The following is a 27,775-nucleotide window of genomic DNA, read 5'->3' as shown; positions in this document are numbered from 1 at the left end:
TGAACATCTTCTCAATGTAAAAGGAAATCATCATGGTGGTGTTGTGAACAGCCAAGTTCATGGGGAGGAGGAAAAGGATGTTGGTGAAATTATGCTTGAAGAAGTGGAAAGGTTAGCAAATAAACTCGATTGTCATAAGGCAACAGGAATAGATTAAATTAGACCTGAAATGGTGAAGTATAGTGGAAAGGCAGGGATGAAATGGCTTCATAGAGTAGTAAAATTAGCGTGGAGTGTTAGTAAGGTACCTTCAGGGACAAGAGCAGTAATTGCATCTATCTATAAGCAAGGGAACAGGAAGGATTGCAACAACTATCGAGGTATCTCATTGATTAGTATACCAGGCAAAGTTTTGGCATCCTGGAAGGGAGCGTGCGATCAGTCGTTGAGAGGAAGTTGGATGAAAACCAGTGTGGTTCCAGACCACAGAGAGGCTGTCAGGATCAGATTTTCAGTATGCGCCAGCTAATTGAAAAATGCTACGTGAGGAATAGAAAGTTGTGTTTATGTTTCGTAGATATGACAGGGTACCAAGGGAAAAGATGTTCACCCTACTGGGGGACCATGGAATTAAAGGTAGATTATTAAAATCAATCAAAGGCATTTATGTTGACAATTAGGCTTCAGTGAGAATTCATGGTAGAATGAGCTCTTGGTTCAGGATACTTACAGGAGTCAGACAAGGCTGTAATCTTTCACCTTTGCTGTTCGTAGTTTACATGGATCATCTGCTGAAAGGTATAAAATGGCAGGGAGGGATTCAGTTAGGTGGAAATGTAGTAAGCAGTTTGGCCTATGCTGACGACTTGGTCTTAATGACAGACTGTGCCGAAACCCTGCAGTCTAATATCTTGGAACTTGAAAATAGGTGCAATGAGTATGGTATGAAAATTAGCCTCTCGAAGACTAAATTGATGTCAGTAGGTAAGAAATTCAAAAGAATCGAATGTCAGATTGGTGATACAAAGCCAGAACAGGTCGATAATTTCAAGTATTTAGGTTGTGTGTTCTCCCAGGATGGTAATATAGTAAGAGAGATTGAATCAAGGTGTAGTAAAGCTAATGCAGTGAGCTCGCAGTTGCGATCAGCAGTATTCTGCAAGAAGGAAGTCAGCTCCTAGACGAAACTATCTTTACATTGGTCTGTTTTCAGACCAACTTTGCTTTATGGGAGCGAAAGCTGGGTGGACTCAGGATATCTTATTCATAAGTTAGAAGTAACAGACATGAAAGTAGCAAGAACGATTGTTGGTACAAACAGGTGGGAACAATGGCAGGAGGGTACTCGAAATGAGGAGATAAATGCTAATTTAGGAATGAACTCGATGGATGAAGCTGTACGCAAAAACCAGCTTCGGTGGTGGGGTCATGTGAGGTGAATGGAGGAGGATAAGTTACTTAGGAGAATAATGGACTCTGCTATGGAGGGTAAGTGAAGTACAGGGAGACCAAGACGACGATGGTTAGACTCGGTTTCTAACGATTCAAAGATAAGAGGTATAGAACTAAATAAGGCCACAACACTATTTGCAAATGGAGGATTGTGGCGACGTTTAGTAAATTCACGGAGGCTTGCAGACTGAACGCTGAAAGGCATAACAGTCTATAATGATAATGTATGTATGTATGTATGTATGTATGTATGTATGTATGTATGTATGTATGTATTTATGTATTTTGGAACTTAAATTTTGTCACCATCTAGTCATCTCTGTAGTATAGACTTAGTCTCTCTAACTTCGGGCCATAAGCCTACATAGGGTTCTAAGTGTTCCTAGTGTATTTCCAAAGTGTTCGCCTCCTAGCATTTTGAATGTAACACAAACTTTTCAGTCTGTCACGCACATTGCAATTACAATATAAATTATAACACTATAAAGATACACACTGTATGAATACGGATCTATATGATGAAGTATTAAATGGAATGTAACCCGGTGGCAATGATCACTGTGTAACTACCCATCAACAAGATAATTATAAAAAGCAATTCCATGGAAAGAAAATATTACAAGAAGTAGTTCTAGTTTAACATTCTACATCCACTGTTCTGTTCTAAAATACTTACAAGTGGAATCTTCACAGCCCACAAAGTACCTCCCAGCTTGCAATTAATCTGAAGTGCTATTTTTTGCACCACGGACCTAAGTTTGTCTGGTTTTGACAATGTTCTTGAATTGATGACCTGAAATATAAAATTTATGCATAAAGTCTTCAACCCTCAATGTTCAATGTAGGGCAGAAATAGTCCTGATGAGACTTGATGGCAGAAATTACAATAACACTTAAAAGTATATACACATGAACATGAAACCATAAAATGGTTAACTCTGCACGTATGAGGTAATTTTGTACGCAGTCTGGAAATATTTATCATACCATCACATCGGTCTCGTTCCAATGAGAAAATAGGCAGACCGCAAAGGAGATTGGTATTCCTGGAAACACGTAATACATTGGCGCTAATGGCCTTCATCACTTGTACTTTACAGATCCTAGAAAATGAAGCACTATACACTTTTTTGTCCTGTAAAATTTTGATTGAACTGAAGTATTATTTCACCAGATTACTCGTCTTTCCTGTATCTTACGTATGAGGTGCCTAGTATCAAAAGCTGCCAAATCCACTGACCTGCACTTTTGGCAAACTGCAAAACGCTGTCCACAATAAACTATTATCTTCAGTAAGATAGCCTAAAACTTAAAATTCTTAAATTAGCCATTCAGCATAAAACCAAAAACCTGACTATTAACAAAAATTATAGAGAACCTCTGGAATCTGAAGCAATAAGTAGGATGGATTAAGGAAATTAGAGAACTAGAAATAACTCTTGACGATCTCCAAAACAAAACAGAAAATTTAAGGAAACTGAAAAAAACCCATAAAAATAGGATTTAAACCAAAAATAGACAAATGACATACAAAGAAAAGGGTATTTAGAGATGAGAAATGAAAGAAAAGATAAGAAGGAATGACAAGCCACTGGGCAATAGGAAAAAAAAACCTTGCCGAAAATGACTAAGAAATTATTGAAATGGTCCAATGAGACCATCAAAGCATCATAATAATAATAATAATAATAATAATAATAATAATAATAATAATAATAATAATAATAATAATAATAATAATAAAAGTCTCACAGAACATTGTTTTTGAAACATTTACGGAACACAGTTGAGGAAATTTGGATGTGGCAGTGTTTGATACTGAAACTGGGATTTAGAGGGTTCTGAAAAAGATCTGAAAATGCGGGTAAGACTGAAGTAGGTGCAATTACGTGTGTAATACAATAATCACTTAATAATTAATGGTTACTAGTTTAAATTAATTCAGCCATCTAACCAAGTTTTATTACCCGCTTTATAAAAGAAGGTGTCACTTGATAACGCAGTTCAATAATAATGCTGTTGGTTTTATGTCCCACTAACTACTTTTATGGTTCTCGGAGACTCAGAGGTGCCGGAATGTAGTCCAACAGGAGTTTTTTTAATTCCAGATAAATCTACCGAGGCGAGGTAGTTGAGCAGCTTCAAATACCAACGGACTGCCAACTTGAGCTCACCGCCTCAACTTACTCAGTGGCATCACAGTACAGGAAGCATTATGAAAATGAAACTTAGTATGTTTTTTGTTTTTCACTTTTCTTGCATTGACACTACATCTATGTCTTCCTTGTAAACCATTATGTCTCCTTCATTTTCTTCAATCTGAAGTGCTCGATCTTCCGGTTTTTCTAAATAGGAATAAACCTGAAGCAGCTCATTATTCCTCCATTCTTCTCCCAAAGGTTTTGTTAGTAATTTTAACACCTCATTCAAACAGCATGACATGCGGATTAGCAGTAAACACACGCGCAGCGCATGGGAAGCGCTGATGGGCAGACACCACAAATGTCACTACAGGTGTTCGATTTGACAGATAATGAAATTAGACCTCATATGTGATAATGTATTTTAACGGGATATGTCTGGTTTTCTTCCAAAATCATTGCTGTATTGAATTCCTCGGGATAAAAACTGTCAATAGCAGTAGTACTGCATTGAAATATCTCTTCATTTTGTCACAAAATGGATTTGGGGGCTTTTGATACTAGGCACCTCCTATTTACTTGGTAATGATATTAACTTGCCTCCACTGCATTTGTCAAGTTCTGTTTTTTTCTTCCTGACGCCTGTGTCAGACTTGGATGACATCATCGGCTCTACATCTTGGCGTTTCCAGTGCTGTGTCTCATGAACTTCACCTGTACGTCCCCTCTCCAACTTGACATCTATTCGAGGTGTTCTTGGGCTGTCTGTGCTATGCTGGGACTTGACTATTCCACCATGAGGTATTGTAAACTTCGCATGACTATGTTTTCAAGTAGACACGAGGGCGAAACGCAGGCAACTAAGAATGAGTTACATGGAAAATTTATAATGTCCAATAACGGACCATCATATTGGTATTATAAATTTACTCATTCAGGACAAATATTTTAGGTTCCCTATGGGAATCAACATCTACATCACATGCCCTGAATAACACTCACTCAATGCAGTCGTTGGACGTTGCTTTCTTTGCTCCACGGGACAGAAGATGGAGGCAGATTAAGTCCCAGTACGACAACAAGTCAAATGGAAACAGAAATATTGTGCTTCAAACAGAAGATTTCCCAAAACTCTTGAAGGTATTGTGCAAAATGATAACAACAGATGTTGCTACAAACCTAAAATCCTCCCCAACTAGTATCAAGGAAAGGATTATATAAGTTACAGAACCTGACATGAAAGGGTTTGTGTGATTTTTGACAATGTGTGCCCCAAATTCTCATAAAAAAAGAACTCTATAAATATTTTTCTTCTTCTTTCACTTTCATGACAACATAGGGTCATTTTAGTCAGTACATTACCAGAGTCTCTTCGAAGGGACTGGTCTACCCAGTACTTTATCATGTGTTCCGTTCTTCATGCCCTTTCTGGTGTTGAAAATATTCATGTTGTAGTTTCCTTTTTTTGTGAGTGTGGTTTATTTGTATTTCTTCAACAAAAATGTTTTGATTTACACTTTAGACCAATATTTGAGTGTGTTATTTTTTATATTTTGATTTACAAGTTCATATCGTTATTTAACACAGTGGTTAACACAGCAACAGAAGCAATGTAATAGTAGAACAAAGTAACTTTTTCCTGTGTGCAACTATACACCATTTTGACATACATTTTTTTTAAAATACAGATTTTCAAAAATATGACTGGTTAAATATCTTCCAGAATGTGTTCAGTAAATGCCATCTGAAAATTCAAAATTTTATAACTGCAAACTGGATAGAAAAACATTTTAGGACAGGAAGAGTGCACAGGGAACAGTAAAATCTTCAAATATTACTTAAATCAAATCAAATAATAATAATAATAATAATAATAATAATAATAATAATAATAATAATAATAATAATAATAATAATAATAATAATAATAATAATTCCTGGAGTTCCTTCTCTGACGATGTTAAGACCATATCATCAGCGTACATTAATAGTTTGACGCTTTCCTGGTTTACCAAATCTACTATGTCTGCTGTTGCAATGATGAATAATAATGGACTTAACGGGTCTCCCTGTAATACCCCGGGTGTTTGTTCCAAAATAATAGATTTGGTAATGCCATCATCTACTTCTATTGAATTGTTGAGCAGTAAGTTCCTACTCAGCGGTATAAGGTAGTTCGTACTACCAATGAAACTCTCCAATTTTTCTAACAGTATGGTTCTGCTTATGGTGTCAAAAGCTTTCGAATAATCTATAAAGACAGAATGCAGTTTACCCCCTGGTTTCTTTAAGGCTTCTTCTATGTCATTCTGGAGACACCGGATAGCTAAAGTCGTTGATTTCCCTTTTCTAAATCCGAATTGCGACTCCGGTAGGTTATTTTCCACCAGTTTAATGAGACGTTTACCCACTAATGAAGTTAAAGTCTTTAGTAGAGTACACTCTAGCGCAATTCCTCTATATGAGTTGGGATCTGCGGTATCACCTTTGCCTTTATATAGCATTTTAAAAGTAGATTTTCTCCAGTTGTCTGGTATCCTACCTTGCCGCAAGCATTCATTCATTAGGCGAGTGATGGATTCACCCAATTTTGTGAGAGCAGCTTTAAGATGTTCATTAAAAATGTGATCTGGGCCACATGCCTTGTTATCTTTAGATGCTGTAATAGTTGATACAACCAAATAGTAGGCTGGATAAAGAAAAATGAGCTCAAACTGAATGTAGAAAAAACAGTGTCCATGACGTTTAGAAGAGGGGGACCTCATGGAATCTTCTATTATGAAGATAAAGAACTTAAGTCGGTAAAGCATTTTAAATACTTGGATGTAATTTTTCAAATCCAAGGTAATGTTTTCACCCTCCATCTCATAGACCGTCTAAATGCATCTATGAAAGCAATATCTGACATTAAGCACCTGAGAAACTCGTCTTTAGAAACGGCCATAAAACTCTTTCATCTAAAAATCAGCCCTATAGCAACATATGGCTTGGAAAACATTTGGGAACATTTGAGTATGAAACAGTTAGATAAAATCGAGAAGTTGAAGGCAATCTACTTGAAACGGGCTCTGTGCCTCTCCAAATATTCTCTGTCCCGGCTCGTGTATGAGCTATCCAGAGAGGGATTTTATGCGGAAGAGCTAAGGTTACAGTTGTTACTTCCAGCAACAACACCCTATATACATCTGCTTCGAGACCTACGATCGAAGAAGGCTGACATCTGGGAAGATTTCTACTCTACCGATGCCATGCTAAATCGCGAGTGGGTTCAAGGTGGATATGAACTGCGACACCTGCTGACAAGGTTCTCCGTTCATGGGTTCCATTATAAACTGTGTAATATAAAGCGTTATCATGAACCAGGTTTGAACTGTGTATGTTTAAGATGTGGTGCACACTGTACTAGGTACCATGTTTTAAATTGTAAACAGCGATCAGAATCACTGGTGAAATTTTGCAACGAAGACTAATGTTTTATATAGTAATTCTTTGCACATTGTGCGCGTTAAATAAATAAATAAATAATAATAATAATAATAATAATAATAATAATAATAATAATAATAATAATAATAATAAAGGTAGCAGGTAGGAACCCTCTTCGGAGGCAGCCCTACCCAGGGAGTGGCGACCCTGCCTGTGCGAGTGCCAAAGCACACTGACCCGGAGTGTATCATCTGGTAAGGGTCCCAGCTCAGGGTTACGAGTGAAGACATCAACGGAATCTATAGCAGAGAAGTTGAACTTCGGAACGGTGGAGACTGCGAAAGAGGCAGCCCAATACTCAGGGAATAGTACAAGTACACTATTTATCAGAAGCGTTTGTCTCCCATGTTAGGGGCAGCTGCAAGGTACTCGGTCAACGGTCTCGAAGGCGGAAGAGGAATCTTAACTCCCAACTGCAATGAGAGCGGAAGAATTATCCTTGATATCTATGCCTAGAACCTAGTGGGCCGGGCTGAGTGACTCAGACGGTTGAGGCGCTGGCCTTCTGACCCCAACTTGGTGGGTTCGATCCTGGCTCAGTTCAGTGGTATTTGAAGGTGCTCAAATACGTCAGCCTTGTGTCGGAAAATTTACTGGCATGTAAAAAGAACTCCTGTGGGACTAAATTCCGGCACGTCGGCGTCTCCGAAAACCGCAAGAGAAGTTAGCGAGACGTAAAGCAAATAACATTATCATTATTAGTACCTAGTGGAGTAAACCACGAGGAAAAAAAAAAAAAAAAATTCGGACTAAGAAACCGATCTTACTTTGGAAGCTAATTCCTTCCTTCACAAATCACAACTTCATTCGCAAGATGGAAATGTCGCTGAAAGAAAGCACTACCCCAGGTGGCAAATCGGCAGAGAAAACCACCATTGCACTATGCAATGCAACGGGACCTAGGATTCTGCGGAGTCCCAACCTAGGATTCTGGGGAGTCCCAACAGCTGCGAGAAAGAGGAGTCGGAGTGTCTTGAACAACCTTCCAAACTCGAATTAAAGGAGAACTATTTCATTGGAATAATAAATGTCAACTCACTTACCAGAGCTGGAAAACAAAAAGAACTAGACAGGCTTTTGGAAAGAAATCAAATCCAGATCCTAGCTGTACAAGAGACAAGATTCCTGGAAGAAATCATCACAGACATCAATCAATACAGAATATTCAAAGGAAAGCCAGCGGTTAGAACAACCACCAACATGCCTCTGCTCGGAAACTGCTTCTACATAAACAAGACGGTAGTAAACAATGTCACAGACTTCACATCAAAATCTGAAAGATTGTTTCTACCAACTATTAAATGCAAGAATAAGAGGTTTACTCTCATCAACTGTCGCGCCCCAATCAACGAAGACAACAAGAACTTCTGGGATCTTCTGGAAATGGAAATCACCCAGATACCCAAGAGTAACGTAAAAATCCTGCTGGGAGACTTCAACGCACAGATTGGGAAGGAATGAAAGTACAGAGACATCGTAGAGGAATATCCAGCACATAAGAGGACAAACAAGAATGAGGAAAGGCTCATTGTACTCTGCAAAGCTTTTCAGTTGAAACTTATGTCAACACACTTCAAGAAACTTCCGAGAAATTCAAAGACATGGGTATCTCCGAATCCCGAACTAGGGGAATTCCAATCGGATCACGTAGTGATAGCAAGGAAAAACTCAAAGGAGGTGATGAACGTCAAAGTGATTAGGAACGGTGAATTCGATTCAGACCACTATCTCTCCAAAGTTAAAATTCGTTTTCTCCCAATAGGACAAAAGAGAGACCCATCTAAAATAATGAGATACAACACACACAAAATGAACATCACTGAGGACATCATTAGAAACTTCAGGGACGAAATCCGGCCCAGCAGAAAGGGAAACTGGCAAGAACTATGCACGGGAATCAATGAAGCCGAAAAGAAAACACTCGGACAGGCTAGGAGGAAAAGAGAAATATGGTGGAATGAAGAGTGCGAGGAAGCTCTCAGGGAGATGTCCGAGAAATGGAGAAAATGGAAATGCTCCAGAGGAAAGGAACAAATGGAACAATTCAGGCAAACAGAGGAAATAAACATCCAGGATATTTCGAAGGACTAAGCAATCATTCGAAAGAGCTCAACTGGAAGTGATCCAGAGCGACTTTGTCAAGAACAATTCCAGAGACTTTTATCAGACCTTCAAGAGAAAACTCAAAGGATACCAAGCACCAACTTTGAGCTTCAGAAACGAATGGGTTAAAATAGGACTGAACAACCAAGAAAACTTTTGTGATATTACCCAGATACTTCCACACTCTCTTGAACTGTCCTTCCCCAACCTCGAAACTAGAATTTCCAGACATACCAGAGAACTCAGAAGATGACCAACCACCAACAAAGGATGAAGTCAAGGAAGCTCTTGAAAACCTCAAAAACAACAGGGCAAGTGGAGAGGACTCAATAACGGCAGAAATGTTGAAATGGGCAGAACCGGAAATCTTAGATGATCTTCACCAAATCATCAAGGAAATCTGGGAGGAGACAATCCCAGAAAAATGGAAAACAGCACTTATCCAGATGATCTGATAGCCAAGCAGGCATCAATTTTTGGTAAAGAGACAAAGTCTCTCATAGTGCATTGGCACTGTCGATGGCTCCAAGTAGCCTACGCAGTGGCCTCCACAGTATGCACTAGCCAGTGTCTTAGTAGGTGTGCTAGGTACCAACTGATGAGCCCAACCTAGCACATGAGGGCGAAACGCTGGCAACCAGTAATGAGTTAGCTGGAAAATTTATAATGTCCAATAACGGACCATTTATATTGGTATTAGCACTTATCCATCCACTGCATAAGAAAGGGGTAAAGCAGGATGTCAGCAACTACAAAGGTGTGTCCCTCCTCATGATCGTCTATAAAATTCTCTCAAAACTGCTTCTTATTGATTGATTGATTGATTGATTGATTGATTGATTAATTAATAGAATAGAAGCGAATCTGGACCAACAACTAGGGGAATACCAAGCAGGGTTTAGGAAAGGCCGCTCCTGTATCAAATAAATATTCAACATGAAGTCAATACTCCGCCACAAAATGCTGAGTGGTAAGAAAATTGAGGTGTCGTTTATAGACTTTAAAAAAGCCTTCGATTCGGTGGACAGAGAGACTTTGGATAAGATCATGAGGGATGTAAATATAATCAAAGAGACCCTAACAGGCACAACCTCCACGGTAAAATTCTTCAGGTATCTCTCACTATCATTTGAAATCAAGACAGACGTGAGGCAAGGGGATGGACTATCCCCACGCCTATTCAACTATGTCCTAGAAAAGATAGTGAGAATATGGAACTCAGAACTTGAACATCAATGGATAATCCCGATCTGTCTAGGGAGAAAATCAGGTGGGATTAAAGTCAACTGCTTGGCTTTTGCTAACGAATTTGCTATACTATCAGAAAGTCCAGAGGTCGTAACCATCCAGATTAACCTCTTGGAAAGAATCACCAGCCAAACAAGACTGAGGATCTCAGCAGAAAAGACTAAATTCACAACTAACATCAAAGATGGACCAAAATTCCTGGAAACAGAGACAGGACGGATAGAAAGGGTCAAGAAGTTCAAGTACCTTGGTGAGACGATACAGGAGAATGGACTAGAAAAGGCTGCAGTGGAAGATCGGATCTCAAAAATGGAGAGAGCATATGGCTTGACGAAAAAAAATCTACATTAAGAAGTGCTTATCTTGGAATTCCAAATTAAAACATTACAACAAGGTGGTCAAAACAGAATGCCTGTATGCCAGTGAATGCCTGTCCATGAACTACAAGCTGGAGAAGCTAGAGGTCCTGGAAAGAAGAATCCTCAGAAAAATTATGGGAGCTGTCCAAACTGAAAGCGGATGGAAACTTTGGAGTAAGAAAGAAGTTTACCAGAAGGTGGAAAGAATCTCAGAGACCCTGAAGAAAAGGAGGCTGGCGTTTCTTGGATATCTATACAGAATGAATTCAAACAGACTTACCGAACAGATATTTGATTACTTCTGGAGAAAAAAGATCACTACAGCATGGATTAAGAAAACGAAGAAGGATATGGAAAGGTTAAGCATCTTGGAAGACCAGCTCCTAGAAAGGAATATGTTTAGGAACACACTGAAGAATTCGGAAGTTTTCAAGCAGCAGGAAGAACTAGGAAGACCGGAAGAGCCTGGACAGATGAACGGAAGCAGGCCAGCGAACTCATGAAGGAGTATTGGACACAGAGAAATATCCTTAGTGGTCCATTCGCTTGTTAAAAAAACAAAACAATAATAATAATAATAATAATAATAATAATAATAATAATAATAATAATAATAATAATAATAATGGCGTAGGGACGTGTGACCCCATCGCCCAGTGGGAAACCACTGCAATCAGCCACCCGAGTATTGGCGGGAAAACCATACCTCATTGGGTTAGGAGGAAATGCCAACCTAGAACCCTGAACATCTGGGGTTGTCCCTCTGCGGTTAACAACCATAGTTGTAAATCGGAGCTTGCTCCACCCAAGGTTAACACGTTGAGTGCCACATGCTGCCATACGGCGTCACAGGGGTCTTCAAATTTGAGATGGCGTGGCGCCATATGGCGGCACAGTAGAATTTCAGGCGATGTGCCGTAGATAATCAGCTGTTACATCTATGCGCGTAAAATTGGTACGACGTGAAGGGCGAACTTCAGGATCTATTCCAGCTCTGTATTGCGCCAGGCATTGTTTATTCCTCGTTTACATACGTATTATCACTCAGTTTGTATAGTTGTGCAAAAATATAAAAAAAATGAAAGATATTGGTAATAATCTTAGTAGAAATGGTAAATGACTTGCAAAGAAAAGAATTAGTGAAGTGGATATTTGTGAATTACACATGGATTCTGATGGAGAGGAAGACGTAAGTGTTGATGGCAGTGAAGATAACGCTAGTGATGAGTGCAGTGACAGCATGATGGATGTATGGAATGTTGCGGAAACGATGATAGTGATATTATACTGAGATAGTGCTGGTGCAAATGGTGTAGACAATGTGAACAATGATGCCTGGGGTCCTTGTGTAGGGGCACAGAAAGATATTCGATTTACAAGCCAGGAGCATATAAATCTTCATATTGATACTTCTACAGCCACACCATAAGAGTTTTACAGACTGTTCCTAACAGACGAAGTTCTTGATTTGATGGTAGTACAAACTAATATCAATGCAAATCAAACACTAGCGTCTAGTCGTTTGAAGGAGTGGGAAAATACTACAAAGGAAGAAATGAATTTTTTTTATAGGTTTGAGATTGTGGATGGGTCTTGTAAGAATGCCTTTATTATCAAATTACTGGAGCCAGTTTTCTGTACATGGAAATAGCGTAGCTGGTAACGCAATGCCACGAAATCGTTTTCAGTTACTACTTTGATTCTGGCACTTTGGTCCCAACGATGCTTCAGCTGGAAAGTTGCACAAGATTCAGCCATTGTTAGATATAATGCATATGAACTTCAAGTGTCAAAACTCCAGGTGTAAACCTCATAGTTCATGAATCAATGATTCCGTGGAGGGGTCGTTTATCATTCAAGCAATTTATGCCTGGTAAGGCACACAGGTACGGTGTTAAACAATTTCAGCTGTGCGACGACACGGACTACATATACAAAACTAAAGTATACGCTGGTAAAGGTACCTTGAATGCTCCAAATACACTGAACATGGCTACTCAAGTTGTAATGCAACTTGTGGACCCGTATCTGGACAGTGGTCGCTTTCTCTGCACCGACAATTATTACTCATCAATTGAGTTAGCTGAGGTGCTACAGGAACGTAAGACATTTTATTGGCACACTTAGGAAAAATAGAAAATGTCTACCAAAGGATGTTGTAAATGTAAAGCTTAAGAAGGGAGAACTCATTGCAATGGAGAATGGAAATGGATTGACAGTGATGAAGTGGAGAGATCAGAGGGACGTGCTGATTACGTCAACCAAATGTTCTAATGATGTAATAGCTACGGGCAAAAAGAAGAGGAAACACGAAGATGTGGTTAAACCGAAAATGGTAATAACGTACAATAAAATGAAAGGAGGAATAGATATTGCAGACACACTTTCTTCGTATCACACTGCAATGAGGAAAACCATCCGATGGTACCACAAAATTGCAGAAGACATTCTTTTTGGTACTGCCGTTGTAAATGCACTGTTTCTGAACAATAAGACACGGGTTACTGGACATCGGAAAATGTCTCTTGCGGAGTTTCGAAGGAACGTGGTCAGCACTCTACTTTGTCTAACTAACGACCCTGTTAGACGTACTCCTAAGAGAGAGAACCACTACCTTGGGGCAGCTAACAGAAAAGTACCAGGTAAGTGTTATCAATTTCAACATTATTGCACTTTCAAAGGATGTCAATACTAATTATAAAATTATTTTTTATTTCTTCCTTTCAATATTGCAAGAAAGCTCAAGGTCGGTGTCGAAGCTGCTATCGGCAACTATGCAAGGTCAAGGGCAGAAAGGCGGCTGCTTCTGCCGCAAAAAGGGTGTCAACTGCACGACCTGTCGTGACACCTTTCCTTTGTCTGAAGTGCTTTGAATTATTTCACAACAAAGAGTGACTGAAGGTTAATTGTTGTTTAAAGTCTAATGCTTATGTTGCAATGCGAGTGTCACTGCCTGCCAATCGTACCGAGACTCATATTTTCGTTGTTTAGAGTTATCAGAAAACTGTTCACAACAATATGTAATGTAACATAAGTACTTGTTTTGCATTTTACTACGTTTTCATAAATATTGCATTACTTTGAATTAGCAAATAAATCTCCCGTACTTGAAATTCGTATTGCACATTCCATGTCAAAAAATTCTGTGCACCATATGGCGTCACGCTATATTTTATCTTCCCTTTTTTTTTTTGCTAGTTGCTTTACTATATAAGTAATAATAATAACAACGTAAACGTTTCCACCTTTTCAATACTACAATATATTCACAAAATTATAAATTACACGGTACTAGTTTCGACCCCTAGATGGGTGTTAGTGGTGTTATGGGTCGAAACTAGTACTGTGTAATTTATAATTTTGTGAATATATTGTTGTATTGAAAAGGTGGAAACGTTTACGTTGTTATTATTATTACTTATATATTATTCTCAGTTCAATACGGACCAAAAACATGAAATTCATTGCTTTACGTCGCTGTGACACAGATAGGTGTTATGGCGACGATGGGACAGGGAAGGGCTAGGAGTGGGAAGGAAGCGGCCGTGGCCTTAATTAAGGTACAGCCCCAGCATTTACCTGGTGTGAAAATGGGAAACCACGGAAAACCATTTTCAGGGCTGCCGACAGTGGGGTTCGAACCTACTATCTCCCGAATACTGGATACTGGCCGCACTTAAGCGACTACAGCTATCGAGCTCGGTATTATCTTTCCTAAAAATTGGTGTGACACCATATGGCCTCACACATGACCTTGGTATGGCGAGATAAAATTTACTTAGTACATCCCAAGGTTATATAAACCGCCTACAACGCGTACAATTGCTTTGGCACCAGTGGAATGCAATTCAAAAACATGCCTGGCGCCAGCGGAATAGTGTGCTACAGTCGGCTTGGCACTCAACGTGTTAACTACCTTTGAAAGTCAACCATGGAAAGGTCTTTTAGGAAAAAAAATTCCACCGTCCTGTCCAAGAAAGCAGGAGTAGGCTACATCGGACTGGGTGGGTAGCCACCTAGAAGGCGTCAATGAGTCGGAGTGTTGGCAATCGCTAGGGCCCGGATTTATATGCACTAAAAAACCTGAAAATATGCATGCAAATATGCACTAAAAAGTTACAATATATGCACGGAAAATAAGGAAATATGCTCTTAAAAACATGCCATTTTATTCACTTACCTATTTACAGGTATCATTTATTGCAAAAAGAAGCATCACAATAGGTAACTAGTAGTCTTTCAATGTTTTCTGGAGACAAACTATGTCTGTTGTCCGTCAAAATGAGTTTATAGGCTGAAAATGATCGTTCTACATCAACTGACGTAATGGGACAGTACTTATACATGGGCACCAACGTTTCGGAGAATACATCTGGCAAGGATACCCTAGTTCCACTTAAGTATTGACTAATTAACTTAATCTTCTTCAGTCCTGGGTTCGAATTCAACACCTTTTCTAACTTGCATTTAATCTTCTCTCCAATTTCGCCTGGAGCGTAATTCAAAGAAGATGCAGCTTTTTTCAACGAGATCAAGTGATTCATGGAGGGGAGTACCAGAAGATTCTAAGCTCTCAATGGCTTTTGGAAGTTTAGAAAAATGTGCATGAATGAAATTCACATCTTGATAAACAGTATTGGTTTCAAACACAACTTTTTCATCACGGACACACGCAATATGTTCATCTTCAAGTTTTGTAACCACTTTTTTCACTTCATTAAAATGTTCTGATAAAATGATACTGCATATAACCATGTCCCCCACCTAGTCAGGACAGGTTCAGGTGGCAAAGGAACTTCAGGTAGACAATCTTTGTAGAGCTGGACACGAGCTGGTGCTTTCAGAAACAGTTTCTTCCCACATCCAATCAAATTGTTAACAGCTGGAAACTGTGCGCGTATTTCTTCTGCAATGCGGTGTAATCCGTGCGCTAAACAGGTTACGTGTATGAGTTTTGGATAAAATACTTGGAGGGCCTTTGCTGCTTTCAACATATACGAAGCTGCATCTGGGAGCAGTACAAGCACTTAACAACAATTAGTCTCAATTTCAGATGGCCACAATAGTCGCAGAGAATCATTTATAAATCTTGCTATTGTGCTATGGCTGGTTTCCTCTAGTACTTTACAAGCAAGAAGATGTGGCTTACCGGGTTCGTCTGGATGTAATTTACCAACCACGAAATTTGCTATGTAACGGCCACACGAATCCATTGTCTCATCCACCAATATCCAGACACAGTTCCTTCCGATATCAGAACGGTTCAATTCCAGGGTAGATTCATATAGCGGAGGTAGGTAATTTTTCCTAAGAGTTGATTCATCTGGTATTTTTTGATTTACGCAATAATTCTCAAGAAATGATCGCTGAACTGGATTGTTTAATTTATTCCATGGAATGTTGCTGCATACGAAAGCCCTGCAAAGATCATTTGAAAATGTATTAAGACTACAGGACTTGGGCTTTACCTGCGTAAGAAGTAGTTGTTGTGGTGTGCTGTTCTTCTCCTCCTTTGCTTTAATATGTGCAGTTGTTTTTTAATGCTGTTCAAGCTGAAATTTCTTTTCACATTTCACTTCCTTTGAGCAAACTTGACAGTACACGATGACACCATCTGTTGAATAGTCCCTATTACCCGACACCCACTGATTTAGTAAATCTCTTCTGCTGCTCTTTTCCTTAGGCATTTTTTTAAAACTAACACTTTTAGAAATGAGATGCAGGGCATTAAAATGGAACGTAACTAGTGAACTGAAGATACTTCTGTCCTGACCAAGTGCCCAGCCCCCTGCTGTGGTAGAGAAAGGAATTCAGGGAAGTCCAAGCCTGCCTACTCACACCTAAGCTATCTGTTGCCATTGTCAGTTGTGAAAGTAAAGTGCCGTTACACAGACAGTCGAAAATACCAACTAGCGAGGGATGCACATAAAATAGGCAACTAGCTAGGGATGTACAAAACAGATTTATTTTAGTAGTTCTTGTAATTATCCTTAAATTCAGACATTATATACCGGAATATGCTGTTACGTCTAGAATATGCACTAACCCTCAAAATATGTCAAAATATGCAATTGCATATGCACATATGCATTTTTTTTAAATCCGGGCCCTAGTAATCACCCATTCCTATGCCAGCACATAAGAACACGATCAAACAAGATCAGATCAGCTACATTGCAACTCATATTAATTCTCTACTTAAAGCAGGAAAACTAAGGAACTTGACGGACGAATTAAATAAACAGAAAATTTTTGTAGCAGGACTCCAGGAGATGAGAAATACTACAGAAGAACCATTCGAATCTCAAGGCTACAGGAAACCTGGACTAAGGGATATGAAACAACGTCCACAATTTGGAAATGGGTTTATATCAATGTGAAAATAATAGATTCTCAAGCCATCTCGCTTATAATTGCAACTTTGAGTTTAAAAACATCCAAAAAAATTTATACTATCATAAATGCCCATGCCCCTACTAATGAAAGAATGTTCTAACAAAGACTAGGAAAGAAGTGGAAAAATTTTGGGATCTCCTTGACCAAACTGTAAACCAAATAAATATTAACAACGTTAAGATCCTGTTAGGGGACTTCAATGCCCAACTCGGAAGAGAAACTAAATACCGAGATATCATTGGGAAATGGGCTCCACATAAACATACAAATAAGAATGGTCAAAGACTTGTTGAACTCTGCAGAGAACAAAAACTGATCTCAAAGTCCACTTACTTCAAAAGGAGGCCAAACAAACTTAAAACTTGGAAACATTCTGATTGGAGAAAAGGGGAATGGCAGCTGGATCACGTATTTATGGACAAAACCTTCCACAGAGAAATCTACAATGTTAAAGTATTAAGAGTAGATATACGTTCAGATCATTACATAGTCAAAATCACAATTAAGTTCAAAACACAAAAAAAAAAGAAACCAAAACGCAATAAACGAAAGAGGAACTTTGATCCACAACAATAAATTAGAAATGATAAATATAGAGAAGTCACACAAAACATAAAACTGACAGAACTTAGAAGAACTGGTTCCAATTCTCAGGCAACAAGCTGAAAATTTGGCCCCATTGAACCTATATAGAAGACATGCCTGGTGGACCTCAGAATGTGACAAAATTCATGAAGAAAGACATCAGGCATGGTTAAAATTTCAAACACACCAAACAGAAGAAAGTGCCTCCAACCTCAAAAATATCAGGATAATGTTCACGCAAATTATCAGGCAAACCAAGAGACAATCACAGAAAGATCTAATCAACTCAATAGAGGAAAATGACCACAAAACCAATTCCAGAGACTTTTACAAAATGTTTGGAAAAAAAGTACAAAAATTTGCCCCTCCCACATTAATACTGAAAAGTGAGGATGGAAAAGCGACACGTAATGGCAAGGAAAATGCCGAAATCATGGCAAAAGTATTCATTAAACTTTTGAATTGTGAAGAACTCCAGGAACTTTTAGCAATTAATATAGACACGCCCATAAAAACCCCGCCTGAACTCATAAACCCCCCAACAATCCAAGAGGTGGAAACAGCACTCGGAGAGTTGAAAAATTATAAGGGATGCAGAGAAGACCAAGTTTTCGCAGAAATGTGGAAATGTGCCAGTGATAAAGTTGAACATCCTTACATATGGCCCTAAAAAAATCTGGATAAGAGAAAAGTTCCCCAAACATTGGTCCACAGCCATAATCCACCCACTCCACAAAAAAGGAGATAAAAGCAATCCAGATAATTACAGAGGTATCTCTCTCTCAGACTGCAAATACAGGATTTTCTCCAGAATCCTATACAGAAGGATCAAAGAGCAACTAGAGGAAGAATTGGTGAATACCAAGGAGGCTTCAGACCTTGGAGGAGCTGTGCAGAACTAATCATCACTTTAAAATTAGCCACAGCATTTTACAAAAAACAAAACAAACCTCTTGCAATAACCTTCGTGGACTTCAAAAAACCTTACGACTGTATCCATAGACCTTAAATGTTGAAAATTTTAAGAAATTTCGGGCTCCATCCAAAATGAATCAAAATGATAGAAACCTTAACCAACATTAAATCAAAAGTCAAGTTCAGAGGGGAATTCTCTGAACCATTCACCATAAAAACAGGCTTTAAGACATGGAGATTGCTTGTCACCACTGCTGTTCAACTTTGCCTTGGAATATATAATGAGGGAATGGTACAAGATTAACCCAAAGAACATCCGAATTGGAAGACAACATAAGTTTAAATTGCCTAGGATTTGCCGATGACCTTGCTCTCTTGTCCAACAATATTCAGGAAACCAGACAAGAAGTTATATCACTACAGGAAATACCACAGAAAATTGGTCTTGGAATATCTTTTGAAAAGACAGTAATCATGTTTACTTACCCACCACTCATAAACAAAATTGCCATACGAAACCATGAAATCAAAATTTTAGATAAATTTAAATATCTGGGAGAAATCATAATATAAACCTCAATGAAGAGCCAGCATGGAAGAATAGAATAAATAAATTGACCAGACCACAATATGTCACCAAGAAAAAGGGCTTGTCAATAGCAACAAAATTAAAACACTACAAAACAGTCACTCAACCAGAAATAACATACGCAAGTGAAACCATCTTCAAAACAACTAACACTACACAAATAGACAAAATACTCAAGATAGAGAGAAGAATCATTAGAACGTGCATCAACAAATTATACCAAAAAGATGGACACTGGAGAGTAGCTTCTAATAAAACAGTCTGCAAGGAAATAGAACCAGTAATGAGCACAATCAGGAAGAAATGCATTTCATTTTTTTGACATCTAATCAGGACACCAGAGAACAGGATCATCAAGAGAATAATAGAAAAATTATGGAATAGTAAGGGCAACATTAAGTGGATTACAGAAATCAAGGAAGATATGGATGAACAACAAATTACAGTGAAAGACCTAAGAAACAAAACCAACAAAATCAGGAAACTCGCAGACAAGCAAACCAGAATCAACAGACAATAGGAAGGGTGAATTCCGATGAGGAAAGAAGGATAAGATCAGAGAGAATGAAGAAGTACTGGGATGACAGGAAACTGAAATATTCTTTGTATAAAGTTGGCTAGAGTGGTGCAATGAAGGCCATAAAAAAAGTAAATAAATAAATAAATAAATAAATAAATAAATAAATAAATAAATAAATAAATAAATAAATAAATAAATAAATAAATAAATAAATAAATAAATGTACCAGGGGTACACCTTCCCCAGCTATTTAAATTGTGTGTCATCTCTACTATGGCCATCTCCAACAGTGATCAAGAACTTTTAAGACTTTCGAAAACTTTCTTCTCCAATGATTAGGTAGCTCATGCTTCTAGTTTCTAGTCCCAATTCATCGCCAGAGAAATTTAATTTGTCATAGCTGTTAAGCATTTTTACTGTTTTTTTTCTTTTTATGTGCTGAAGTTATCAGCACTTTACCTGGCTCCACTGACAAAAATGAGTGCAACTGGACTAGACAAAAGAGTGACTGAATGGGTTGCTTTATTTCTAGAAAATAGATTTCAGAGAATTAGAGTAGGTGAAGCTTTATCTGACCCTGTAATAATTTAGAGGGGAATTCCTCAAGGCAGTATTATCGGACCTTTATGTTTTCTTATATATATATATAAATGATATGAGTAAAGGAGTGGAATCGGAGCTAAGGCTTTTTGCGGATGATGTTATTCTCTATAGAGTGATAAATAAGTTACAAGATTGTGAGCAACTGCAACGTGACCTTGAAAATGTTGTGAGATGGACAGCAGGCAATGGTATGTTGATAAACAGTGTTAAAAGTCAGGTTGTGAGTTTCACAAATAGGAAAAGTCCTCTCAGTTTTAATTACTGCGTTGATGGGGTGAAAGTTCCTTTTGGGGATCATTGTAAGTATCTAGGTGTTAATATAAGGAAAGATCTTCATTGGGGTAATCACATAAATGGGATTGTAAATAAAGGGTACAGATCTCTGCATATGGTTATGAGGGTGTTTAGGGGTTGTAGTAAGGATGTCAAGGAGAGTGCATATAAGTCTCTGGTAAGACCCCAACTAGAGTATGGTTCCAGTGTATGGGACCCTCACCAGGATTACCTGATTCAAGAACTGGAAAAAATCCAAAGAAAAGCAGCTCGATTTGTTCTGGGTGATTTCCGACAAAAGAGTAGCGTTACAAAAATGTTGCGATGTTTGGGTTGAGAAGAACTGACAGAAAGGAGAAGAGCTGCTCGACTAAGTGGTATGTTAGGCATAGATATCAAGGATAATTTAATAAAAAAACACCTTTTTTATTAAATTATCCTTGATATCTATGCCTAATGTCATCTTCAATATGGAACAATAATGGGAGTTATTACGTGTAAGTGGTATGTTCCGAGCTGTCAGCGGAGAGATGGCGTGGAATGACATTGGTAGACGAATAAGTTTGAATGGCGTTTATAAAAGTAGGAAAGATCACAATATGAAGATAAAGTTGGAATTCAAGAGGACAAACTGGGGCAAATATTCATTTATAGGAAGGGGAGTTAGGGATTGGAATAACTTACCAAGGGAGATGTTCAATAAATTTCCAATTTCTTCGAAATCATTTAGGAAAAGGCTAGGAAAGCAACAGATAGGGAATCTGCCACCTGGGCGACTGCCCTAAATGCAGATCAGTACTGATTGATTGTAATCTGCATATTACAAGCCTGTAAGTCAGTTCTCTAACCAATCAGTACCCAGGGGAGTGTATGGAAATTTAGCTTATCAGTGCTCTGGATTTTAATGTAGTCTAGAACTTTTCCTTGCAGTGCTACTTAAGGAGAGCGCTTTCGGGCTCTCAGGTCTGATTTGCTCCGGTGACAGAGTGCAACTTGACGGAGGTTACAGGCGGCAGGGGGCAGAGGGTGGCTGGTTTGAAGAAGATCCAGCATTAACAGGTAATGGCATAATTTACCTAAATGTGTGATTGTACAAGTGTGTGTTTCGAGGGGAAGATTTCAGCTGTTCTCCTTAAAATCAAATATGTAATCATCTTTCCTGAAATATAGGACCTTCAGTGCCGTATTCAGATTCAATTTATATTCCCTACCGGGATAACATTTAATGTAAGGAAGCACAAGTGGTGGCCCTCAGAATTCTACTTTTGACCTAGGTGACTCAAGTTTTTCAACCTCTAAATATTGGAAATTTGTCTCGGCCTTTAAAAGTCCAATCAATCAATCAATCAATCAATCAATCAATCAATCAATCAATCAATCAATCAATCAATCAATCAATCAATCAATCAATCAATCAATCAATCAATCAATCACTACTGATCTGCATTTAGCGCAGTCGCCTAGGTGGCAGATTCCCTATTCTGTTTTCCTAGCCTTTTCTTAAATGATTTCAAAGAAATTGGAAATTTATTGAACATCTCCCTTGGTAAGTTATTCCAATCCCTTACTCACCTTCCTATAAACAAATATTTGTCCCAATTTGTCCTCTTGAACTCCAACTTTATCTTCATATATTAATCTTTCCTACTTTTAAAGACACCACTCAAACTTATTCGTCTACTAAATGTCATTCCACGACATCTCTCCACTGACAGCTCGGAACATAACACTTCAATTTACCTTGTTAGTCACCATTTTTAGCCTTTGTGCCATTGGGCCTTAAGCCCACTTAGGCTCTTTGCTTTTCCAGAGCATTTTTCTAAGGATTGCTGGTATTTTGCCTCCTTGCCTTTTGTTACTGGCCTGTTTCTTTTCCTTCTTAAGGCCTAGTAGAATGGGTGATATATCCCCGTATATCCTTTTATGGTTTTGCGGGTAACCGTGTCTACCTTTAGATGCCAGGCCATTTTTGCATGCATTACACATTTGTCTAACAAATTTAAGCACGCTTGGATAGAGAAACGTTAGACATGCAGCACACCATATTACTACTCGGAAAGCTTTACTTATCTGGTGAGTATCAGGCGATCAAAATTTTGGAAAAGTAAAAAAAGGGTTTTTTCCCTTCATATTTTAAAGTTCATCATCCATGACAAAAATTTACACTTCAAAAGAAACAATTTAAAAATAAACTCAATAATCTGTTGAAAGATAACTAAAGATATTCACAGAAACAAACAGGAGCAGCGAGCGAACGCGAAGTTACATAGCAACTGAGACAATATGGGGGTGAGGAAAGAGTAGCTTACTTTATACCTAACTGACCTTGACCGAGTCATTTCCAGCTAGTGAGGAATGTGTAATGAAAGACTTAAGGCTACCTCTTCTATGTCTTCCTTGTTAAAATAGCATAAGTGAACGATAAATGATGTTATAATTGATTAAGCGAATGCATGTACTATGCGTCTCGCTTGCGACGTTGGCATTCTAAAGTTCATTCCATGTTAAGAAAACAGTATTGCTCTTATGACAACAGGGTTGCAATATTGAACGGCTCCGCTCTACACTATCACAGGAAAAAGGCGGCACATAAATTTGTGAAATCTGGTATTTAAGTTCAAGACAAATAGCGGAAGAAACTAAGCTGAACATTATTTTTATGAACTAAACGGGACGAGGTGTTTACAGGGGCTATTTTTGGTTCGTACCGAATCAGAAGTAAACTACGGCACATAAAAAAAAAAACCTCAGCATTGAAGTGTAAGGCAAATTGGAGAAAAAATATAAAAATAATATTGTTTATGGAATCGAGGGGTGAGGGATGTATTTAATTGCATTTAATAAATTTCCCCAGGCAACGCGAGGTACTAATGTGCTGTTGTATCGCTCACAAACAATATAGTAACAATTAAATGCGCTCGTAAAGAAAGAGGTAAAATTAAAATGCGCTAAGAAAGAACAGCTAAATAACAAAACCAAGCACAAGTTACGCCATGATGCATCGCTGCACATCACAACACCAAACCCTTCCGTAACAACTTCTGTACAGTACGAAAATAATAGAACACACAGAAATGCTATACAACATACAGCCAACTCCCACTCAACACAAAACAAATATGCACCAATTTAAAGCCTAAAACATACATGCAACAAATAAATACTGTAGATAACTTCACTACAGAAGCGAGCCACCGGCGGTTCACGGAGTACGGGACTACACGATGCTTGTACCAGGGCAACACAGAAGAAGGAAAATGAAGGAAGGCAACGAAGCGATGCTTCCTGCCTAAGAAATATATTTATGAAAAAGGAAATGGTATGTAGTTATTTTAATAACTCAAGGGCAAAAATGCCTTTTTATCTGTTTTTCGTAAATACATTACAAAGTACAGGATTATATGCCTTAATCACAAGGAATTACAGGTGCCTTGGACGGGGTGTGTTCACTCCTTGTAGGTCCATAAGAGCAATACTGTTTTCTTAACGTGGAATGAGCTATAGTGACATTATATTGAGCTGCAAACGTGACGTTGGGCGGTTCTAGGGTTAATAAGCCCATGATGGCGATACCTGGGTATGAACACTATGAAGTGGGATCACCCAATTGGTTAACTGTGTAACTGAGAATGTAACAAGTGACACATCGCTTTATTGAGGCTAGCCTCTATGTATTTGGAGCTCAGACCCTATTATGTTGACCTGTTCGGAGCAATTATGTTCTTTCATATGTAGGTTAACAACTGGGAGTTCCTTCCAATTAATTTTGTACCTGATGAAGTCCAATGTTTTGTTGGAGATGACGAGCTCATTGTTAAATGTGAATATTCTCAAGTCATTTTTCCAACTATTTCTTGTTAAATCATTAGATTACTCTATTTGGGTTTTAACGGAGGAAAGAAATAAAATTTCCAATTTTAGTTAAGGTAAATTTTTGCTGTAATTTACAGGAATAATAATATTCCAGCCATTCACCCCACGTGTTTCCTTACCTCTTAGTAATAATAATAATAATAATAATAATAATAATAATAATAATAATAATAATAATAATAATAATACCCTTTTACACTTCTTCCGCATTTTCATTGTCTGATTTTTCCAGTTCACTTTCTTTTTACTGTTCATTACATCAGTAATTAAGCAGACCTGGCCAACAGCTGGAAACTACAGTAATTAATTTATATTCAAATGTGTCACAGAATTAATATTTTACTATCAATTGTCATCAAGATTGATCAAAATGAAACAAAGGTCTCAGAAAACAAAAAACTACAACATTTTGTTATACATAATGACAATAACGTACTCTTACAAGATAAATTAAAATGCAGTACTTGCATAACATTTCTTCTTACATTAACCATGATCTCCAAGACCTAAATACTAGTAGTGTGTTTGAATTACCTGGGATGCTACAGGACTTTCTGTGCAACAGAGTTTCTTTACTGCTGAATAGCGGTCATCTCTGGCAGTGGGACATATTATTACTGCCACCTGCAGTTGAGGATTTATATTTTCCCTCAAACATCGCAGATAGGATTCAGTGCGATCGTCCCTTAAAATACGCATCTTGGGTTCAGCAATCTGAATGCCCATCTGTGATGAAATCTTCTTCATCATCATGGCAAAATCACTTGCATATCTTGTATCCTTCTGGACATGTACAACTATCCAGTTAATCAGATCTACCTGTAATTAAAAGAGAAATTCATTGAACATGTAATATACAAGATGTACAATAAACACAAACAATATTTACGTAACACATAACCCAGAATTGATGATATAGCTCTTATTATTAGCACGAACCAAGATAACTTGCACTGTGGGACCAGAGCGTCAATGCCACATATCTTCCTTCCATGTGCTCACCTCGTCTTCTCCTCATCAACCTACGGCCATCACTGGCTCTCATTTGAGAACACAGAAGATCTCCACTTTGCCCTCCAAACAGCTCGAGCTAGATGACAGCAATTCGGAGTTAGTGACATGAATACTACAGGATGTCTGACTGTCCGTAAGGTATTCAATTTTTTACAGTTCACTGAGTCCTTCTGGTGTCAACTGAACTCTAATGCTTGCTGCAGATGCAGTCCAATCCACCACAGCCATGCGACGAATATGGTGGTCTTCCCTTTCTACAGTAGTCTGGTCTTCTTGAAACAGTGCCTTCATGTGACCATTGTTGCCAACACTGATGCACTATGGATACATCCCTGCCAAGTTTTTCTCCAAAATCACAGAAAGGAACATCCACCTTCTTGCAGCCCCATTACTCGGCATCGTTCAAATTCAGTACGCTGTCTTCTTCGTCTCCTTAACACAAGAAGTGCCAAGGATCGGCAAAAGTGGCTCACTGCGTCTTCCTGTGGTGCCAGGATCGCTTATTGGGATCCTCAGTAAAAGTGTGTTTTCCTGACTGTTATGCCATATGTTGGTGAAACATTCGTACTACATCAAACTTAAATGTCTCTAATTCACACTTATCACCACTACTGGTGCTCTTGTTAGTATTTGTTGGAGTTGCATGTCTATAAAATTCTTGTATCTAGTTGTTATCATGTGACTGCAGTAAACAAACAAGGCATCGTCGAGATCAAAAACACTGCTAAGTGAATCAAAATATTTTACGAGCTTCTGATGACGGTAGTGACTTAAGTGATTTTGAACATGGTGAAAATGATAGTGAAAATGATTCTGAGGACATCGAAAATACAGGTGAGGTACGTTTCAAAAGGTGACTTATCCTGTAAATTTTGTTGCTAGAACAGTAGGCCTACAGACTCAAGTTCCTCATAATGCTAGTGTGACGGAATATTTCAATCTATTTTCCCCTTACGAGTTGTGCGATTTAATTGTCACAGAAACAAACAGATATGGACTAAAGCTGTTTGATGGGAAGTTAAGAGTATTTTCAGTCACATCCTCACATTAGAATTAGGAAATTCAAACCTGTTACTGTTGAAAGACTAAAAGTCTGGTTTGCTGTGTTACTAAATATGGGCCTCAATCCTAGAAAGGATGAGAAACGTCATTGGGACACGCCCTTCCCAGCACCATCCTTTCTTTTCAAGATGTAAGTCACGGAATGAATTTCAATTGTTAAATCAGATACTGTATGCTAATAATAATGACACAGCCATTACAAGAGACAGTCAAGGGTATGATCCACGGCATAAATTGCATCCTGTACTGGATCTTTTCAATGCCTTGTGAAAGAGACTTTACGTGCCAATGAAGGAAGTATCTTTAGATGAATCACTTGTGGCAATGAAGAATAGAGTCCCTTTTGTTAAATTCATGCCTAAGAAATGACATCCAAGGTATGGAATAAAGAAGTTTGAGCTCTGTGAAAGTCGAATTGGTTATGTCGTGCACAGTGAATTGTAGTGGGAAATATTTCTTAGCAACTGGGGATCCTAATGGTATGACTCAAAGTGCTAACCCATATTGCAGAGCAGTGTGGTCTCCATGATATAGGCTATCACTTATACACAGATAACTTTCATACAAAAGTTCCCCTAGCTGAAAAGCTGCTTAAAGTCACGGTGGCTCTAACAGGGACTGTCCGTGCCAACTCTGCAGGAGTTGCTATCCCTGAACTTGTGAAAACTAAACTGCAACCTCAAGAGTCCATATTCTGCAAGAAAGGAGACATTCTTGTTTGTGGTTTCAAGGAAAAGAAAACAAAAAAACCCGTTTACAGCCTCAGTACTAGTTTTCATGCAGATACTAAAACAGAAAAATGGTAATGAAGTATACAAACCTCTCCACATTCTCAGCTACAAGAAGTACATGGGAGGAATAGATGTAAAAGTTAAAAAATATCATGTTTGTTCAAACCATGGAACCAGAACAAAAATATTCCAAAATTTTATGGACATGTCTTTGCTGAATTCATACATTGTTTACTGTAGCAACATCGACAGCGAGAAGATACTTGAGTGTAGGGCCTACGTAGTTCAAAATGTTGAAAACTTATGAGTTCCTACAGCTATTACTTTGCCACTTACACGTTCACGAAACACCCCTCCTGATTCCAAGTATTATTATGCTAGATTTCGTGGCACACAACTGAGGAAGTGCAGTGTACGTGCGAAGACAGCAGAAAAGCAAAGGCGATCCAGACATTGGTGTCCAGAATGTAATGTGGAAGTCCATG

General features: G+C 38.4%; 1 protein-coding gene across 3 annotated transcripts in view; it reads right to left on the bottom strand.

Annotated features, from left to right (window-relative positions):
- The window catches only part of AGO3 (Argonaute 3), a 466,191-nt gene that overhangs the window by 152,373 nt on the left and 286,043 nt on the right, over positions 1 to 27,775 (bottom strand). For all 3 annotated transcript variants that reach the window (XM_067138589.2, XM_067138590.2, XM_067138588.2), the window contains exons 11-12: positions 25,018 to 25,302; positions 2,069 to 2,185 (exon numbers count right to left, since the gene is read on the bottom strand). In XM_067138589.2, coding sequence (XP_066994690.2) covers positions 2,069 to 2,185; positions 25,018 to 25,302 — 402 coding nt within the window. The remainder of the gene's footprint in view (positions 1 to 2,068; positions 2,186 to 25,017; positions 25,303 to 27,775) is intronic.

Source organism: Anabrus simplex, chromosome 1, assembly GCF_040414725.1.
Source record: "Anabrus simplex isolate iqAnaSimp1 chromosome 1, ASM4041472v1, whole genome shotgun sequence".
Taxonomy (NCBI): domain Eukaryota; kingdom Metazoa; phylum Arthropoda; class Insecta; order Orthoptera; family Tettigoniidae; genus Anabrus; species Anabrus simplex.
This window is presented reverse-complemented; position numbering and strand designations above follow the sequence as displayed.